Below are 16,354 nucleotides of genomic sequence, written 5' to 3' on the forward strand. Positions count from 1 at the left end.
ATATCATGTTGAATAGTTATTTCAAGATCCATAAAGAAAGAAAATTTGTATTCAAGTTTCTTTACTTCACTAAATCTGTGACTTAATTATATGGGTATTCGTTTCATTGATGGAGATAGCAATCCATCCATATTCTGCATAATTCCTGCCCTTCTTTTCCCCATAGATAGTTCCCAGAGCATCTAGCCAAGGTACCATTGGCCTTTGGGGCTTATTTCATTCTGGGGAAAGCAATGCAGGCTCTCAGGCTCTGTATCTATAGTCTCACAATCTCTTCTATTTATGTGTCCTTATTTCCCTTACACTTCTCAAATCATTCAGTCAATATTTATTAAGTACCTACTATGTGTCTGGCACTGTACTAAATGCTGAGGTTACCAAAAGCAGTCCCTGAACTCAAGGATCTGATCTAATAGGGGAGACAACTAACAGACAAATTCATACAAATAGGCCACATACAGGATAATTAAGAAATAACAGATGAAAAGCATTAGAAAGACTTCCAGGAAAAGATGGGCTTTTAGTTGGGATTGAAAGAAAGCCGGGGAAGCTAGAAGGCAGAGATGAGAAGAGAGAGCATTCCAGGGATGGGAGACAGTCAGAGAAAATGTCCAGAGCTAAGACATAGAGTATCTCGTCTGTGGAAAAGCAAGGAGGCTTGTGTCAGGGAAGAGTACATGGGGGGGGGGGGGGGGCGCGGCGGCGCCGCTCAGCTAGGTGGTACAATGGATAAAGCACTGGCCCTGGATTCAGGAGGACTTGAATTCAAATCCAGCCTCAGACACTTGACACTAGCTGTGTGACCCTGGGCAAGTCGCTTAAACCTCATTGCCCTGCAAAAACCACAAAACAAAACATTTTGTATCCCTTTTTCTCTTCTATAATTGTACAGTTATATTTACATATCTCTAAATTATATGTAGGCTCAATCTTTAAAACTGTTACCCAACATTTTCCCCCAACAACCTAAAAGGCTTTGAATAAATTATTTAATGTCACTTTTCCAGGGAAATTAAATTTTAATTCAACAAACATTTATTAGTATCCACTATTCACAAAATTTAGTCATTCAAATATAGCCTTTATGCTATAAATACATGGTGGTATCATTAACATTATCTATGTTGCACAGTGGATAGAGCACTAAACTTAGAGTCAAGGAGACTGAAATGCAAATCTTGCCTCAAACATTTCCTAATTGTGTGACCCTGGGCAAGATGCTTAACCTCCATCAGCCTCAGTTTCCTCATCTGTAAAGTGGGGGAAATAATGGCAACTTTGCTCCCAGGGTTGTTGTGAATATCAAAGGAGATAATATTTGCAAAGTACTTTGAAATCTTAAAGTGGTATTATAAATGCCATTATTATTTTCATTTATGTTTACAAGGAACGCTACTTTAAACATTATGTATTTTGGGGGAAAGGGGTAAAAGGGAAGGAAGAAAAATTTAACAAAAATCATATTGGTAGGACTTACCCGAACAACTGTAGGATTTTTTTCTTAATATTAATATATAGTTAAGAGGAAGGCAGAGTGGGGGCGGCTAGGTGGCGCAGTGGATACAGCACTGGCCCTGGATTCAGGAGTACCTGAGTTCAAATCTGACCTCAGACACTTGACACTTACTAGCTGTGTGACCTTGGGCAAGTCACTTAACCCCCACTGCCCCACCAAAAAAAAAAATTAAAAAAAAAAAAAGAGGAAGGCAGAGTGGCAATACACAGAGCTGGGTCTGACTTCAGGAAGATTTGGATTCAAATGTAGGCCCTAGCACTTATTGGCTATGTGACCTTGGACAAAACACTTAACCTTTGTGCCTCAATCAACTCCTTCAATAAGAAGTGGTGGAGATGTACTCACATCTGTACCAATAAAATAATAGGCCCTTCAAGTATTCAGTGTAACATGCTTTGTTAAAGATAGAGGAAATGTCCTGCCTTAATAAATGGGAGAGCTAGCACAGTACTTCCTAGCCTAAATTATACTGTGGAGTTTGAATCTGGCCACAGATTCATGAATAGGGATTAGAAACAAAGGAAAGGGGCAGCTACGTGGCACAGTGGATAAAGCAGCAGCCCTGGATTCAGGAGGACCTGAGTTCAAATCCAACCTCAGACACTTGACACATACTAGCTGTGTGACCTTGGGCAAGTCACTTAACCCTCATTGCCCTGCAAAAAAAAGAAACAAAGGAAAGAGGAGTGGAGATTAGCAAAGGGCTGAGCTAGGAGGAACAGAACATAGGGAGAATGTTTAAGTAAATGTATTGATTTTAAGAAGCAAACAACTTTGGTAGAAAAAGTGTTATGGATCATTAAAAAATGTTTCCAGACTACTAAACAGGAGAATATTATATCCCCAAAGAAAAGGTTTATTAAGATGAATTAATCTCTAATTAGTAGTCTGTATGGAAAAATATTTCAAAGCAAATATTTTGTAGCCTCCTCTCTGCACAAACTTTAAAATAGTTGTGCCAAACTAATCTGAAAGACCCAAATTATAATGAATCAGTTGAGTCACAGTATTTGGTTTTATCCTCTCTACCTTCCCCCTTTTGGTGAGTATTGTTGCTTAGTAGGGGATAGAGTTTGGGTTGGCACAATAAATATTGAAATGGCTAATAAAAAAGGTCTTCAGTCTAGAGTAAATTTAGATCAAAGCTTAATGAACTGGATTGTCAGGATATGGTTATGAACATGATCAGCCAGTCAAGCAGCATTTATTAAGCACCTACTACTATTTCTTTCTGCCTAACGTTGGATCTTAGGAGTAGAGTAGTGTGTAGTAGGAAAAAATAGAAATAACAATAATAAACAAGAAACACAAAGAGGAAGCAAAGGATAGTGGAAATAGCTCATGTCAGGACCAGGTTTCTCCTACTTTGTTGCTTGTGGCTTGTGCGCCTCAGGCAAATTACTTGTCTCTCGGACCTTCACTTTCCTTATCTGTAAAATGGGCTAGGGGAATGGAAAGAGATGTTCTAAGGTCTCTTTCAGCCCTAAGACCTATACTTCTAGGATTACATCTTCTAAAATAGCAGCATCATTATCATCACTAGCATTTATAAAACACCTTCAGGTTTACAAAGTGCTTCACATCTCATCTCTTTTGATAATTCAAATGTTCAAAAACTTTAAACAGCTTTCTATTGCCTACAAATTAAGTTCTAAACTCATTAACCTGATAGACAACTTTTTCCACAATCTGGTTCCAACCTACTTTCCTAACCATATGTATGGTGTATCTTCAGAGATTCATTTCCAATGTTCCTGTTCCACAATTGCTCTCAACAGTTAGGAATGTGTAAACCATTTTCCTCTCTCATCTTTCTATCTCCCTTTCACTGCTAAATAAATGTCTCAATAAAGTAATCCACATCCACTGTCTCTGCTTTATTACGTTCTCCTCAACCCACTGCAATTTGTGTTCCTTCCTCACCACTCAACGGAAACTTGTCTCTCAAAGATCATCTATGATCTCCTTATTACCAAATCCAATAACCTGATAAAGAAAGTAAGACCACTGTAGTGCCCTAAGCAGGTAGAGTCAATTGCAGAGTTCTGATTGGGATCTATGAAACTTGCCAGTGTTCTGAGCATATGTACAAAAAGGGAAGTGGAAGTCAATGGCAGGAACTCAGGATAGAGAAGTGTGGAAAAACAAAATTCCAAATGAGAAAATGACTCTGGAGATGAAAATAAATAAAAGAAGCATACAAAATAATGAAATAAATACTAGTCAAGAATTGCCCAAGGGGGAAAAAACAGTAGAAGAAAATAACTCTACAACAATTGGAAGGAGAGCCTTAGAAGAAAAAAAAATGGTTTAGCCACAAGGATTACAAGAGTGCTTAAAAGAGTACAAGCAAGAGATAAGAAATGAAATAAGATCATCTTGAGCTAAAATTAAGAGAATAAAATAGTTCAGAACAGAAGGTAAAAAATATTACACAAGTAAATAGCGGACTTTCTAAAAATTAAAATAGACCAAAAAAGAAATCAATAATTTCATGAGACATTAAGAAATATGATCAAAACAAGATCAAAAGATTGAAAGAGATCTGGGGAAAAAACCAGTTTCAGCAGAGACATTTTTAGAATCATTAGATGTGTTAAAAATCATGTTCACCCCCCTCCCCCATTCCCTGCATACCATAGTTCAAGAAATCATGGATAGGGGCAGCTAGGTGGAGCAGTGGATAGAGCACTGGCCCTGGATTCAGGAGGACCTGAGTTCAAATCCTGACTTAAACACTTGACACTTACTAGCTGTATGACCCTGGGCAAGTCACTTAACCCCAATTGCCTCACCCCCCAAAAAGAAAGAAAGAAATAAAGAAATCATGGATAAAAACTGCCCAGATTTATTAGAAAGGGAGAACAATGTTGATATAGAAAGAATTCACTGAAAGAAACTCTAAAATGAAAACTCCTAGAAATGTCATAGCCAAAATACAGAGCTCACTTGAATAGAAACTGTAAAATGAAAACACAAGGAGTCATGAGAAACAGAAAAGTAAATGCATTTCACCAATTGGGAAAAGAAAAAATGTTCCTTCAGAATCCTAATGACTTGAAGTAAAAATGAATTAAAGAAGAAATTGAGGGCAGCTTTCCTTACTGAGGAGGTAGTCTTGAAAGGAAAGGAAAGAAAAGAGAAGGGAAAAGGTAGAGAAGAAATGAGGAAAAGGGGGGGATTACTATTCCTCATAGTTGGATTATTTTAAAAGATTATACGAAAACAGATGGAATAGAACATCTTGGGTATCAAATGTACTTCAGTCACATCTAAGACAGAAAAAGGAGGGTTGAAAACATATATAGCCACACCTCCACCCACCACCTATACCCTTGAACACATATGCATATGGTTTAGTTTATACAACATTCAACTAAGCAGGAAAACAGGCAGGGAAAGAGGAGGTTTTAAGAGAGATGAGAGTGGATCAAAAGGATGGAATTAAAGGAAGCAAAGAAAGAAAGCATAAGAACTAATGATGAGGTCTAAGTGAGAGAAAATGAGTAAGGGAAGTAAAGTGGAAGCATAATGCTTCAAAAATCACTAGTGTTCATCACAATTCTTTTCTTTCACCAACCTTTTCCACTGTAAAGGGAGAGGAAGATATGATATAGGAAAATGGTTAAACAGAAGAGGATAACAATGAATTAGGAAGCAGAACCCAACAATATGGTACTTACAAAAATTGAACTTGAAATATAACAATTCACAAAGAGTTAGATTGAGGGATTGGAATGAATTTATATTTCAGGGGAACTAAAATAAGCCAAGATAAAAATCATAATATCAGATAAGACAACAGTAAGAATAAATCAGGTTAAAAGAGAAAAAGGAAGGAAATTACATTATACTTAAAAGTCATGCTTGCCAACAAAATGCCATCAATACTTAATATATAATCTCAAAATGATATAGCATCTAAATTCATAAATGAAAAGTTAATTAAACTAATGGTAGAAATAGACAGCAACTTGATAACAAGGATCTCAATGTACAATTGAGAAAGTTAGATAAGATACTTTCTAGTGATTAATGAATGGAAATAAAAAGGAATATAAATATATGCAGCTGAGCTTGGAGTTATTACAAAAATTGACCATATGCCAAGACAAATCAATCTTATACACAAATGCAGAAAATCAGAAATATAAAGCACAATAAAAAGATAATCAATAAGACTTTTGAACAAAGGATTTAAAATTACATGGGAGATGAGTTAATTAAATCCTAAATAATTGATTGATCAAAGAACAAGTCATAGAAACAATATATAATTTCATCAAAGAAAATAACAACATTAAGACAACATACCAAAACTTTTGGAATGCATCCAAAGTAGTCCTGACAGGAAAATTAATCTCTAAACACCAATGTTCACAACAGAGAGAAAGAAGAGATCAATGATTGAGCATGAAACTAAAACAAACTACAAAAGCAAATAAAAAATCTCTAACAAAGAGAAAATTTGAAAAATCAAAGAAAATTTTAATAAAAGTGAAATAAAAACAACTGAATTGAGAAATAAAGTAGAACTTAGTTTTCTAAAAAAAAACAAAAACAAAAACTTTAAAAAGAAAGCCAAACTACCAGTAACAAAAATAAAAATCAGCATTCATAAAAAATAAAGGAAATCATTGGAATCTGTTTGCCAACAAAATAGCAAATGAAATGGGTATCTATAAAAATATAAAGTGCCCAGAATAGTAGAAAAAGAATTTAAATAACTCAATCTCAGAAAAAATAATTGAATAAGTTATGAATGGAATTTCCAATTTAAAAAAAAGGACCTGATAAGTTTACAAGAATTCTAAGCAACATTTAAAGAACAATTAATTCTAACATTATATGAACTATTTGCAAAAATAGAAAAAGAAAGGATCCTACCAATCTCCTTTTATGATACAAATATGGTCTTGATACCTAAACCAGGGAGAGACAAAGAGAGAAAGAAAACTATATACCAATATCCCTAATTAATACCAACGTAGAAATATTGAATAAAATTTGGATTTATACTGACATTGCATGATTGGTTTCATAATTTTAAAAACTGTAAATAAAATAGGCCATATTAATAACAAAAACTATAAAAATCTATATAAAAAACTATAAAAACTATAAAAATAAGTTCTATCAATAGATGAAAAAACCACTTTGGTCAAAATACAATATCCTTTACTGAAAACAAAAACAAAAACATTAAAAGCACAGTAATAAAGTGAACCTTTTTTATGTGTGATAATAGTATCCTTCTAAAACTAAGATTGAGCATTACATGCAATGGAGAAAACATAAGTTTTTGTAATAAAAGGGATAAAATAAGAACTTTTATTATTACCATCACTATGATACAGTTCTAGAAAAGCTTAAAAGAAAAGACAAGTAAGATGAAAAAGAAATTGAGGAAATAAGCATGCTAAAAGAGGAAAGAAAATGATGGTGTTTTTAGAGAACCATAGACATTCAACTAAGAAATTAATTAGAATGAACATCTTCAGTAAAGTAGCAGGATGTAAAATGAACCCACAAAAATCTTCATCCTTTGTGTATATTACCAATATAAGCCAAAAAGAAAAGCTAGAAAGAGAAACTGCATTCATTAAGTACAAAATGAATACAATTGTTAGGTCTAACTACCGAGACACACACAGGAATTCTATGACTACAACTATAACGCATTCTTCATAGAAATAACTGAAAAGATATTAATTGATCATGGTTGGGCTGTGCCAAAATAATAAACAATGACAATATTACCTAAATTAATGTACTTATTCAATAACAAACCAAACTACCAAAGTATATCTATATTTCCATAGACATAGGTTGATAGAAATAATACATGTTTATATTATAGATAGAAATTGTAAAAAAAAAAAATCCACCTGGAAGAGCAAAAGATCAGAATCTCAAGAATCACAATTTTAAAAAGTAGAAATGAAGTAGACTTAACATTCCCAGATCTCAAACTGTACTACTGCACTGTGGTCACCAAAATAATTTAGTGCTGGTTAAAAAAGAGGAAAGGTGATCATTGAAACAGATTAAGAACAAGATTTACAAGTAAATGGACATAGTGGAATAGTATTTGATAAAACCAAACACAGCCTCTACTGGTATAAAAACTCATTAGGAAACAAAAATGGCTGGGAAAACTGGAAAGCTGCCAAGTAGAAGTTAAATTCAGACCAACTTTTTATACCATCTGTGTGGCTCAGTGGATATGACACTGCACTTGAAGTCAGGAAACTGAAGTTGAATCCTGCCACAGACACTGACTAGTCGTGTGACCTTCACAATCTTCAATGTTCTGTCCTTGTTCATCTTTTTTTTTTCTTTCCATATATTCTCTCCCTTGGAAATCACATTCATTTCCTTCGCTTAAACTACGACCTGTATTCAAATAATTCCCAAATATTTATCTAGCCTTGACTTTGCTTTTCTCCCAAGTATGAAAACACTGTTACCTTTGACTCTTTTCCCTTACTTCTCATAATTAAGCTTTTGCCAAGTTTTCATTGATTCTAATTCCCACATCATTTCTCAAATCCATTACCTTCTCTTTTTTCCATCATTACAAGACCTCACTACAGACCCTCATTATCACCTGCCTGGACTATTGAAAACATTTCCTAACAGGTCTTTCTACTTCCACTTTCATCCCTCAAATCCATGTCTCATAATACTGATGTACTTATCTTCCTTATGGATCCATTTAGTTATTCAACTCTCTGCTTTGATAAAAAAAATCTTCGGTGGCTTTCAAATGCCTAACAAGTAAAGGGTTGACTTCTTTGTCGAATATTCAAGGTCTTCCATAATCTGACAGCAATACACATTTCTAGTTTTATCTCATCATAAATATTTTAACTCATCCACAAACACTTTCTTTACTTTCCTATCTCCAATCCAGGCAGTATGACATAGTGTATAGACTAGGGCAGGACTTCTTAAACTTTTTCCACTTGTGACCCTTTTTCATCTGAGAAATTTTTACATGCCACCAGGTATATATGAAATAGGTATACATAACAAAGGTAAACAGTAAAAACAGTAAAAGTACTGTTGTCAAATTTTTTGCCACCCCCACAGTCAATTATGTGACTTCCACATGAGGTCATGAACCACAGTTTAAGAAGCTAGGGATGGGGTGGCTAGGTGGTGAAGTGGATAAAGCACCGGCCCTGGATTCAGGAGTACCTGAGTTCAAATCTGGCCTCAGACACTTAACACTTACTAGCTGTGTGACCCTGGGCAAGTCACTTAACCCCAATTGCCTCACTAAAAAAAAAAAAAAAGAAGAAGCTAGGGACTAGGGAGTAAGGAAAGCCTGAAGTTCAAATCTCATCTGAGATAATAAATTTGTGATCAAGGGTAAGTCATTTAACTTCTCTGGGTCTCTAAATGAGTTTGGACATGATGGCCTCACAAGGTTCCTTCCAGATCTAAATCTATAATTCAATTATATTTTGCTTATGCTTTTTCCTGTGCCTGGAATTTCCTTTTCCTGCTTCACTTAACCTTTAAAGGCTAACTCAAATGCTCCCTCCCACAGGAGGTATTTCCTTGCTGTCTTCTTCCTTATACCTCACATAGAACTTTGCTCTACATCCCTCTAATTGAGAGCAGGGATTAGTCTTACCTATTTTCAAAAATTTTATTTCCTAGCATCTTACCCAATACTCCTTCAAAAACAGACACTTAGGGGGCAGCTAGGTGGCACAGTGGATAAAGCACTGGCCCTGGATTCAGGAGGACCTGAGTTCAAATCCAGCTTCAGACACTTGATACTTACTAGCTGTATGACCCTGGGAAAGTCACTTAACTCTCACTGTCCCACAAAACAACAACAACAACAACAAAACAACCCAGATGCTTAATAAGCATTTGCTGAATGAATGAATTGATAAATGCAATATGGCAATAGGTAAACGAGTATAGGGTTTAGAATTAGGAAACAGGTTGTAGTCCCAGCTCTGCACTCTTAGTAACTCTATGTGTCCTTGGAGAAGTTACTTAACTTGGGCCTCAATTTCCTAATTTATAAAATGGGGTTAATAATAGATTCCTATCTACCTCACAAGGTTATTGTGAAAAATAAAGGGGAGATATAATATATGCTTTGTACTTGTAAAGCCTTTGTTCTGATAAAATGTCATGTATAGGTGTGCTGCTATAATAATACTACTCATTCTTCAAGACCCAAGTCAATTCTGACTTCCTTAGTAAGCCTCTCCTTCCTGATCATTTCAATCTGAAATAACCTCTCCCTCTTCATATAATTGATATGGCAATTAGCCTCACAGTACTTTGTAAAATATTTTCCACTGTTATGTTAGGTCATATCTTTATCTGCACCAGAAATTCTTAACCTTTCTTGTGCCATGGACTCCCTTGGGGACAGATTCCCCAACAGTTATTTACATAGCACTTTAAGGTTTATACTATGTTTTACATGTTATCTCTCTTTATCCACTCAATAATTCTGGTCAGATTAGTGCTATTATTATCCTCATTTAACAGATGAGGAAACTGAGGCTGAGAGGTTGAATGATTTGCTCAAGGTCAAACAGCTATTAAGTAGGCAGGATGTGAGCTTGGGTCTTCCTGATTTCAAGTCCAGAGCTCTACCCACTATGCCACCTAGTCATCTCATGCAACCTCACTCCCTATATTACAAAGGTAACTGGGAGAAATGATAATTTCTCTCTTGTATTTAATAACTAATTATTGAATCAGAACCAAGTTTTTCCTCCCTTCTACTTCCTCATTTAGAAATCAACCAAATGTAGGAAATCTTTCTCAGAGATTTACCCAGGCCAATATCTAATCAGACAGTAAAAGAAATTCTAAGTTTGGGCAAATGAAAAGATTCCTGCTCTTTGTGTTTACTCAGACAGGTCTGGGAGAATGTTGATTCTCCCTTTTGTCAGACAGATGATATGTCAATTGTGAAGTCTCTGACTAAGATTTGGGTGATCCAAGCCTCCTACCCCAAGAAGTTCATTGTAATATAGCCTAACCCCTCAATGTAATATTCAGTCTCTCATTAATTGGGTTTTTTTTGTTTTTTTTTTTTTAGTGAGGCAATTGGAGTTAAGTGACTTGCCCAGGGTCACACAGCTAGTAAGTGTTAAGTGTCTGAGGCCAGATTTGAACTCAGGTACTCCTGATTCCAGGGCCGGTGCTCTATCCACTGCACCACGTAGCTGCCCCTTCTCATTAATTGTTAACCAATCAGAGTTGATTGCCTTCTTCAGGAACACCTACTCTTCCACAGGCATATAAACCATGAACCCACCACTATTAGGGGGTCTTTGGTCTAAGAGAGATGGCCAAACAACCATCCTTTTATTAATAAGCATGCTGACATTATTAATAAAATTACATTACCCAGAAATTATGTCTCTCTTACTTTTTAAATGACACATATCCAATTATATTGAAATATCATTATCAAACTGTTGGAAACAAAAAGTCCATGGGCTCCAGATTAAGAACTTCTGGTCTACATTGTAAAGTTCCTAAGGACAGGAACAGTGTCATATTAATTTTTATTCTTTATACTGCATAGCATATAGTATCTTGCATGTAGCAAGAACTCAAAAAATTAACTGCTGATTTGTTTTTCTATGAAAGGGACAGATAGAGAAAGCTGAAAGAGAAACTCACAGTTATTGAGGGCATAAACCTTGAAAAGTTATTAAGAACAGAGAGACAGATTGGGAATAGGAACACAGACATGAAAGGGAAGCTAGTTAATCATAATTAACATTAACTACTATACTTAGCCTCAATTGACCATTCTCTAGTGAAGAATTCATTATAGCACAGACCTTGAATCTGTCCTCTGGTTTGGGATTTCACTGATGAAACATGCTGTAAAATTGTCTCTTCTACTCCCAGGTACAAATCATTCCTATGAATTTAAGTAGCTCTCGAAGTCATTTGAACTGTGTACTATTGATAATGCAAACAGTCTGGTTATTGCTTGAAAACAAGCCTCCTTTCCTCCAACTACTAATCCATTATAATTTCCCCTTCTTTGAACTGGGGTGACGCCTTAGAAACCTCTCTTGGTATTAATAGAAGGATGTTCAATCGGCAAGACAAACTTTAATTACTGAGAAGTTTTTGTACCTAAGCTCTCAGAACAAAGTTTGTGTTCAAGTTAGAATACACATTATGTTCTTTCTGCTTTTCATATAGGGGTTTCCTGTTCACTAGGAGAACTTACTGTGAAACTGTCTCTCCTACTCCCAGGTACAAATCGTTCCTATGATTTTAAGCAACTTTTGATGTTATTTGAACTTTATACTAATGATAATGCAAAAAAGTCTGGTTATTGTTCTGTAATTAAAATTCAATGAGTTTTAGTTACTGGCAGTATAAACCAATTAAGGGCATTTATTATATGCATTTCCATTATCTATGAAATACTCAATTCGCCAAAACAGTCCCTCTTATTAAAATATCCCTTCAGAGTTAAAAAAAATCGAAAGACAAACTCAATTTTATTCTAATACAATTCCCCTGTTTTTATTTCTGTTAATAATTGTATCGTTATACCAATCTTTTTTTTTTCTTGGTAAGGCAATTGGGGTTAAGTGACTTGCCCAAGGTCACATGGCCAGTGTTAAGTGTCTGAGGACAGATTTGAATTCAGGTCCTTCTGAATCCAGGGCCGGTGCTTTATCCACTTCACCACCCAGTTGCCCCTAATTGTATCATTATAAATCAAGTGCTTGTCTATGCAATAATGTGTTTTCATTTAAAAAAACAAACCACATTTTTACCTTGCTTAAGTCAGTTTTTATAAAGAAGTCTTATTCTTTTAGATAAAAATTCATTTTTAAGATAGTCTATATTTTTGGGAGTAGAGGAGATGGAAATCACACTATAAGAGTATTTAAAGTTTTAATAACGAATAGTATTTCAGTTGTAATTTTTAAAAATCTAGAAAATGCTTACTTAACTGTTAACTAGCTTTATAAATTAAGGGGCGGGGGGCGGAGAATCCAGGATTAACCTATTTGGAGAATTCTTTTTACTACAGCAGAAAAAAAACTAGTATCTGCCCCACTTAAAAGTTATTCAAAAGGAAACTTCACAATTTTATTGCAGACCAAACAAATATGCATTTCTCAAACATATATGATGAGTTAGCTATACCAGTAGGGAGAGGGAGTAACTGCCTTCCAATATAATCTGGCAAGGGCCTTAGCTGTCTCCCCAAAGCCTAATACTGTTTCAGACCAGGTTATTTGGCCTTCTCTCAGGCCATCATGGTTTTCCCCATAAGTTAGGGAAATCAAAGTTCAAGTACTCTTTTCATAAGGTTGCCCTCCTTTCACTCCTCTTCAGATTTTGGAAAATCTCAATTTTAATTGCCTTTTATGATTTCTGATAATGGAAAATAAACATTTTCCCTTGGATACAAAGGTCAGCTTTAAGGGGAGGAGACTATATAATTACAAAACTAGCTAAACCACATTCACGTAATCATCACAATACAGTAACCATCACAATATAGTAACTTAAAAACAACAACCCATTGTCTTAATTTAATATGTTCTTGTTTTGTTTCCTTAATATGGAAGCTGTTATGTGTGTTGTGAGTAAATTATGTAGCAGATTTTAAGATCATTATAACAATAACAACAGCTAGCATTTATATATAGCTTTAATTTTTACAAAGCATTTTTTGCATATAATCTCATTGAATCCTCACAACAGTCCTGCTCACTAGGTGCTATTACCTCTGTTTTACAGATGAAGAAACTGAGGCTGAGAGGTTATGATTTGTCCAAGGTCACATGGCTAATAAGTGACTAAGAGGGGATTTGAACACAGGACTTCCTCACTCCAAGTCCAGCACTTTATTCACTGTACCATCTGGCTATACTTATATCAGCTTAGTCTTTAATAAGGAAATTATATTAGGTAAAAGAAAATCTCATGTTTTTACTTTATAGTTATTCTCATTAGGCTAATCTAATATTTCTAGTTTCAGTTCTAATTTTATTTCATGGATGTGAAAATTTTTATCTACTGTTGTTTTTTTTGTTTCATCTTTTTTCTTTTTGAGTAAAGGTAAAGTTTAGTTTATTTATGAATACTATATACTTTTTTTTTACACCAAAGCATGCATACATCTGGAGGGAGTAGGGAAGGCAGGCCCAGAAGAGCAACTTACCTAATTGGAAATGAACCAATTTGAGAAAGATAATAATGTAAGAACTGCACTATGATTTGTTACTGCTAGGGTGTAGCATAACACCATAGGTGCTTTACTGCAAAATATCAGTTCATTTTTTAAGGGTAGAATTAAGAAACAATCATGCTAACAGGTATTTAACTTACCACATTAAAATCTAAATGTTTTTCAATCCATTCTTTTGCCTCCTTGAATTCATCTTTCATTTCCATAATAAAAAGAGTATCTAGGGCATCTACTATTGTTGCTCCTTGGATGTTGCCTGAAAATAAGAGAAATTACTTATTTAATATAGTGTGTTTTACAGATACAGCTAACAATCTTATATACCTTGAAAATAAAAATCTCTTTAGTCAGTAATACCCATTCAAATCAGTTTTTGACTAATATTAATTACATAATGAAAACCTTTCAAGTGAAGAAAGCTTAATTTCGAATTAAAAAACACTAATGCTTCATGATCATATTCTAAAATTCTCTTATAGAACTAAAGCATAGGTCAAATACCAAAATTGAAATAACAAACATAATGCAAGACTAAAAATTGAAAACATGCTTACTGTTTTCCTATGTAAAACAAAATTGGGGCAGCTAGATGGCGCAGTGGATAAAGGACTGGCCCTGGATTCAGGAATACCTGAGTTCAAATCTGGCCTCAGACACTTGACACTTACTAGGTGTGTGACCCTGGGCAAGTCACTTAACCCCCATTGCCCCGCAAACAAAACAAAACAAAACCAAAATAGACTTCTATAGATTTTACTTATTTGTTTGTACTAAACAAATATTGACCCTTAAATAAATTCAGATTATATAATTAAAAACCCAATGAAATTTTTGAAACCATACCTGTATAAGATATATTATCAGCATAATTTGACCTAAATAGCAGTGTAGAATGGTTAAGACCACAAATATGGCACTAGAAACAAACTCATTTAGTCTAATCTCCTTCATTTTACAGGGGAGAAAACTGAGACCCATGGAGGTTAAGTCATACAAGCAGTAAACATCATGCATAATTTGAGCAATTCAGGTTTCTGACTCCAAAAGCAGGTTTCTTTCCACTTAGAAGGATTGCATTCTGAACCAACCTCCTCATTTTATAAATGAAGAAATGTAGACCCTGAGAGCTTAAATGACCTGTTGAGGTCTCTGAAGTACTAAGTGGCAGGAACAATTTTGATTCCAAATCCAGTACTTCCTCCCACCCTTATTCACCATGCTTTAAGACATCATAGCTACTACAACAAAATGAGATTTATTCAACAGAGAATAAATGAACCAATTTGGGAAAGAGAAAGAAAAATAATTAACCTATTTCTACTTCTTATACCTTGAACAAGGTCAGTATCTTCACTCCCATGTAATTTTTGTAAGAAAATATGAACATAGTTAATCCTCAAGTAACCATGTCAATGGATTAGAACACAGCAGAGAAAATAAACATGTACAAATAGTTTTTGTCAGTAATGTGGTATCATGTCTTGGAGGTATAAAATGATACTCATCTTATGCAAAAATGACCCCTGATGCTGATAATTAGGCATTTCTTATTTATCAAAAACTATGTCAGAATAAAAAAGGAACAAGTATTTTTATTGTGAAATGGAATGGAAGAAGGACTATTAAAAGTGTATTCTTCTAATTTTAATACAGGATTCAAAGTTTGGATAATCAGTATTCTGGAGAACAAAGAGCTGCAATTATTAATGTTACACTCTGAGAATTCACAGGTAAACCTTCACAAACCAAATACCAAAAAATTAGTACTAGAAAATGCTAATAGTAGAATACTAAAATGTTTCACAACCAAAAATTCACTTATTAATTTAAAATCTAATCTAAAAGGGAAAAAAAAGCAACTGACAAAACACCTTTGATGAGATACATCTTCAAAAGCTAATTTTTTGCATTAAGCCAACTTTATTTTAAAATAGGACCATGGGAGAGGAGATGTACTGGTACAAAAAGAAAAATGACTTCAAAATAGGAGTTTATCAATTATTAGTTTTCATTGAAATCTCAAAGATGTTTAGGGCCTTCAAAGAAATGTTTTGATTTTCTATTTTCAATTCAGGTGCAAATATCTGGTCTTTTCTTTCCTCTGCAGTTCTGGTAGACTACAGAAATCTATTTGTGTAAGCAGTCACTTCTTTGAATTTTTAGGAACAGTTTGGAAAATTTAAGTAAATAGCACAATTGAGGAGGTGGTAGTAGTAGCTACTAGCAATAGTAATAATAATAAGCAATTTATATAGCACTTTAGGGTTTACAAAGCACTTTATAAATATGTCATGGGACAGCCAGGTGATGCAGTGGATAGAGAACTGGCCCTGAAGCCAGGAGGACCTGAGTTCAAATCTGGCCTCAGACGCTTGATACTTACTATCTGTGTGACCCTGGGCAAAGTTACTTAACCCCAATTGCCTCACACACACCCCCCCCAAATGAATAAATAGACAGATAAATAGACAAATAAATGAATGAATGAATGAATAAATAAGTGAGTAAGTGAGTAAGTAAATAAATAAATAAATGTCATTTTATCCTCAAAGGAATCCTGGGAAGTAGGTGCTGTTATTATGTTCATTTTACACATAAGGAAACAGGCACAT

The 16,354-nt window shown here is 34.6% G+C and overlaps 1 protein-coding gene across 2 annotated transcripts in view; it reads right to left on the reverse strand.

The window, feature by feature from the left end:
• Positions 1 to 16,354, reverse strand: part of MAN1A1 (mannosidase alpha class 1A member 1) — a 177,860-nt gene that overhangs the window by 103,173 nt on the left and 58,333 nt on the right. Inside the window, exons 4-5 of one of the 2 annotated variants that reach the window (XM_044001208.1) lie at positions 13,883 to 13,998; positions 6,404 to 6,439 (exon numbers count right to left, since the gene is read on the reverse strand). In XM_044001208.1, coding sequence (XP_043857143.1) covers positions 6,404 to 6,439; positions 13,883 to 13,998 — 152 coding nt within the window. The remainder of the gene's footprint in view (positions 1 to 6,403; positions 6,440 to 13,882; positions 13,999 to 16,354) is intronic. The other variant, XM_044001209.1, reaches the window with a different exon arrangement.

Source organism: Dromiciops gliroides, chromosome 4 (genome assembly GCF_019393635.1).
Source record: "Dromiciops gliroides isolate mDroGli1 chromosome 4, mDroGli1.pri, whole genome shotgun sequence".
Classification (NCBI taxonomy): Eukaryota; Metazoa; Chordata; class Mammalia; order Microbiotheria; family Microbiotheriidae; genus Dromiciops; species Dromiciops gliroides.